At 34.4% G+C, this 5,564-nt stretch overlaps 1 protein-coding gene across 1 annotated transcript; it reads right to left on the bottom strand.

Moving 5' to 3' along the window:
• Positions 698-4,437, bottom strand: LOC18594875 (ammonium transporter 3 member 1). The gene is made up of 3 exons (XM_007022542.2): positions 3,835-4,437; positions 1,411-1,696; positions 698-1,242 (listed from the first exon to the last, which is right to left on the bottom strand). The coding sequence occupies exons 1-3, from the start codon at positions 4,435-4,437 to the stop codon at positions 698-700; spliced, it is 1,434 nt and encodes a 477-aa protein (XP_007022604.2).

Genomic DNA, 5,564 nt, shown 5'->3' with positions numbered 1-5,564 from the left:
CCATTTAATAGGTATATCTTTTAAGTTGAAAATGTGAGATCGTGATATTGACAGATAGTAACCCATTAATCTTGAATGACATGTGGATTTAGGGAGTATGGATTTGTGAATGAGGCGGGACAAAGCCAACATGTAAGAAAAGAGGTAGCCCAACTAATAAGTGTAGGTTTGAAGGAAGCCAAGCTCACCATCATATGCAGGAAAATGAGAAGCCAGGGGAGAAAAAGCCCATTCGAGTGAAGCTAGTAATCCAAAAATTCATAGGTGGTTCCCGCGTGAGCTTTAATAATAGCACCAAATGTCTGGCTTCGGCTCTCTAAACAAACTTGGGCCAATCATCTACATAGCATGTTTGCAAAAGTTTTATGATGCCAAAGAGTTTCTCAAAAAGCCATATATATAAATATTATAAATTAAGCTTTTCGCCCAATACTTGATTCCAATCCATACACTGAAATTCCTAAAATATCACTTTCAAAGCATGTCTTTCCCTCAATTGGCTCACTTTCAATTGCAAATTTAAAATTGACTTTTTCAACTTTGAGAGGAAAACTAGAGAAGCATGGAACTTGCATGCTATAACTTATAAAGCTCATGAAAAAAAGATAATAAGAGCTCCACGAAGACTTTATTATATCTATGGAATCTTCTTGTCTTAAGGAAAAGAAGAAAAGAAAAGAACAACAAAAACTTTTCATCATGTCATCTCCACTTGACCTGCGGCTCTACTTGCTGGCAATTTATCTTTTGAAGCTGATCCTCTGTACTTGGTATCAACCTTTTCTTCTTCATCACCCCAAATGGCATAAGCTTCTTCCCCATGAGCAGCTTCGTCACCGATCTCCATATCCTCCTCAGACATCCTTAAAGGCACAATTAGTTGCACCAAGAGACAGATTATGCTTGTACTCACAATGTTAAGAGCGACAACAAACAAAATCCCAAGCAACTGAACTCCTATTTGTCGAAGGCCAGCACCAGCTCTACCGTATGCTAATCCATAAAATAGGCCAATGTAGTGCAAGGGCGCACCATAGAACAAGGCGCTAAGCTTTGGTACAGCCAAGAGGCCAGAAAGTATTCCTCCTAGGCTTCCAGCAATGGCATGAGTGTGTAGAACAGCCATTGTGTCGTCCACCTTTTGAAGCAGTTCAGATCTCTTGTGGACAACCATCATGGTGAACCATGGAATTGACCCAGAACAAAGACCCATTAGTATTGCTGCCCATCCTTGCACAACCCCTACATCAATTTAATTATGTCAGGGCTTAGACAAATTAACGGGAATGCCAATTTTGAAATCCATATGCCAGATATGACACTTAAAAGTGGTGAGTGGTAACAAAACCGTTGTATGTCCATCTCCTAAAACATAAACATAATTGTTTTGAAGGGATGTGGAGTACTTACCAGCAGCTGGTGTGATGCAGACCAAACCAGTGATCATGCCTTGAACTGCACCGATGACAGAAGGCTTTTTGAAGAATACAAGATCGAGTGCCAGCCAAGTGAGTAGGCTAGTAGCAGTACAAACGTGGGTGTTCAGTACAGCCAAGGAAGCATCAGTGCTGACTACGTAGGGATCTCCTCCATTGAACCCTGTCCAACCCATCCACAGCAAACCTGCTCCAGCTAACATCAGAAGGATGTTGTTTGGAGGAAATCGCTCCCTGTCTTGGGTTAGACGAGGGCCAACCTGCACAAACATAATACAGCACAAAGTTGTCACTTGTTTTGAACAAATTCTAATGTTAGCATAAAGCTATTGTGGCATTGGTCATTAACTGACATTAGCAATTGGTAATCGGTCAAGTAATTAAGAATTCTTCTGCTTAAAGTAGCTGTTGCTTTTGTTATTTATAGTTGCTTTTGTTGTTACTTTTTTTCAGTATCAATTTGTTTTTAGCTTTCTCAAAAACTATCATAAACTACTAAAAGCAAATTAATAACTGAAAAGTCATATTTATTTTTTTTAAAAAGGGCAAATTGTTACTAAAATATAATTTACTATAAAAATTAAATCATGCATTTTGATATCCATAAATTTAAAAAATTATTTATTATTTTTTTAAAAGTATTTTTTATTGTTTTATCTCGATACGCATTTTACTTTCTACTTCTAGAAACTAAAAACAATTAGTAATTACTTAAACAACATAGGAGAGCCTTAATTAGTTTCTACTACGTACTTTTTGCTTGAAATTTTTTTATATTGTAAACGCAGATAGCAAAAATAAAAGAATAATTTTTTAACGATTTTTTTAAAGGTAATTTTTTTATTGATTTTTGAATAACTAAATTTTAACATCAATTCATAAATAATAGTTTTGCATATATTTTTCTTAATTATTTTGAAATATGTTATTATTATCCAAAATATCGACTGAGGTGATGAAATTTTTAATTTTAAAAGTAAGTTTAAAGTATTGACACGTGTCCATTTAAAATATGTTTTAAAAATTCAGTTATATAATTATTAGATGAGTGCATGAAAATCATAAAAATGCAGTTCCCAATTTATAAAACTAATTTTATTGCAATATATAAAATAATAATTTATCATATGTTAATCAACCAAAGAACAGTTGAAGTTAGACTTTCATTCAACAGGTTAGAAACATGATTCCTTAAGAGCTTCTTAATTTTAACCTTCCAAGAGAAATCCCCCTCCTACTCCTACCCTTACCACTATATTTGAAAGGAGGGAAAGAAAAAAAAGGGAAAGAATGAAGTGGAAGGAAAAATTACTTTCTCTTTATATTTGGGTAAAATATTCATACCTTCTTTAAGTTTTGCCTATAATTGCACATGCATTTATTAGTATTGAAAATAAACAGTTTGCCACAAACTTGTAAATGGTGTTAACAACAGATGTGAAATATCTAAAATGCCCATCGTATAAAAATGATGAACACTATAGTATGTCAATAGCTCTTGGGGGAATTTTATCAAACACCCCTAAATCTCACAACTCAAGAATGTAAAGTTCTCACAAAAGGTTTTGAAACTCAAAATTTAGATCAAGCATGGGTTCATGGTTTCTAAACCCACAAATAATTAAGAAAAATCAACTCAACAACTCAATCTTAATTTTCTCTTCTCACCTTTTGACCTCACTCTGAATCACCCACCAAAAATCAAGCATCGGTTTATGGTTTCTCATCACAAGTTAATTATGAATTGGATTGTCAAAAATTAACAACAAATCTAGAGCATTTTCAGTATTGAATTTTGGATTTTGAAGGAGTTCTAGCTTCTTGTTGGTTTAAAGATGAAGGGTAAAATTATCCTAAAAATGCTGTTATATCATTAAAACAAAGAAAATACTAATGGTTGACTAGCGACATGGTTATGTATCCAATGAAATATATATTTTTGAAACAAATTGTTTATTTCGAATATTAATGAACTCACATGAAATTATTGACAAAGCTTAAGAAGGTAAGGGTATTTTATCTTTTATATTTTCCTTTCCTTGATAAAAGGGAAATGGAAAGGACTAATTTAACTTAAATTAATAATTTTATTTATAATTTTTTCTTAACCTCTTTTTCTCTCTTTTTTTTTTTTTTTTCACCTTTCATACCAAATAATAGGAAAAATAACTTTTTTTTTTCTTTTCTCACCTGTTCCGTTTCCCTCCATTTTCCTCGTTTCCAACCAAATAAGTTGGTAGTGTTAATTTAAACCAAGAAGGATCAATTAATTAATCAAAAATTGATTTGATAGCTGCTAGAAGCAACTTCCTTTCCCCGGGCGTTATTAGTTTGAGTAGCTTAGCCCCAAATCGAAGTTAAAAAGTTGAAATGCATATTTTAAAGAAGGAATCCATACCCAGTATGCAGCTGTGAAACCTGCAACTCCAGAAGATAGATGGATGACATATCCGCCAGAATAGTCTATCAGTCCCATCTTTGCAAGAAATCCATCGGGATACCATATGCTAAAAGCCGAAATGGTATAGGAAAAGGTTAACCATAGTGGCACAAACAGCATCCAAGCATAAAAATTCATTCTCCCCAACAAAGCTCCAGCAATCAGAACCAGAGTGATAGCAGCAAAAACACCCTGGAAAAACACCATTGTTGCATTGGGGAATGACCCTAAAAACGCTGGTTGGATTAGATATTCTCCATCCAATGCGCCATTGGGCTTTCCCAAAAATGGAATCATCTTGTCACCAAACGACAATCTGTAGCCCCAAAGCACCCAACAGACAAGAACACAGGCAAAAGCGTAGAGCACCATGAAAGCTGAATTCACGGCCCATTTCTTCTTCACTGACCCTCCGTACAGTATAAGAAGTCCTGGAATGCTTTGGAGGCCGACAAGCGTAGCTGCTGTGAGCTGCCATGCATTGTCACCTTTGTTCATCCACTCTGGACTGGCCTCATCAGGGGCTAGATTTGCAGGGAGGGAAAACAGAGTTCTGGTCATTTTTTCAACCTCCTGTCTCTAGCAATGCGAGGATAATTATTCTGCGGGGTCTATATACATAACTAGGAGATTAATCGTTTCGATCATGTCGATAAGCTGTCAATACGATAGTGTCTTTATTGTCATTAATTAATTATTCGAAAATTTGTTAACTTTGTTCCCATTTATAAAGTTTAATGTGTTGTCAAGAACCATGAGTTCATGATATTCTATGGTTTTTGGCGAGCTGTCCAAACAACTGTAACGATAATTTCAAAGTAAATTTGGCTGCTCATCATCGATCCAATTTTGCTATGTATATCAAAAGATTAATGCATTTATCTTTATGTTGTTTTGTTTGACTTGAAAATGAAACATAAAAATTATTTGGAGGTTTTAATAGTTGGCATTTTATCCTGCCGAGTAGAGAATCAAGATGCTAATGAACTTGGAAAATGTTCTACATACATGCATTCATGTGTCTTTGGCACTGTTTGTTAACAAATTTTCAACTTGGCCTTATTACTTTGCTTGTAGTTATGCTCTCTTGGGGTATATGCAGTGGGCTTTGGATAGGCAATTCGAAGATGGAAACAATTGAAGTAGAATGATTTTGCTCATCTTGTAGGTGGGCGGACAAGCTTTGATCAAATGAAAAGAAAATCGAACTTAGGGTTGGATGTTTTGACTTAAAATATTTTTCGAAAAAAGTTTTCAAATTTATGCTTATTTGGAAGATGAAAATTTGTTCCAAATATAAAACATTTTACGGATCAACCGAAAAATATCCATTGATTACAAAAAATGTCTTTAGGCCATTTATAATATTTTACATGAACTTTGATGATCTTACTATCAGACATTCTCATTTTTTGAAAAAACTCATTTCTGGACTGAAAAATGATATCATGCAAGCAATATTTAGCAAGTTTAAAAGCCAATATTGATAGCATTAAAGGACATCATTTTGAATAGACCTGTCAAAATGGACCAGTTTAACTTTTTTATTGAAAGTGGAGTGGGGTGGGGTGGGGTGGCACTTAAAATATTTAAGCTCATATTAAAATCATGTTTAAATGGGCCAACCCATTTGATCAGTGGGTTATCTTGAATTCGTGTGGGTCAATCCTGTAAGCTTAAAAAAAATT

Source organism: Theobroma cacao, chromosome 7 (assembly GCF_000208745.1).
Source record: "Theobroma cacao cultivar B97-61/B2 chromosome 7, Criollo_cocoa_genome_V2, whole genome shotgun sequence".
Lineage (NCBI taxonomy): Eukaryota > Viridiplantae > Streptophyta > Magnoliopsida > Malvales > Malvaceae > Theobroma > Theobroma cacao.
The sequence above is the reverse complement of the archived record's forward strand: the minus strand, read 5'-3'. Positions and strand labels throughout refer to the sequence as shown.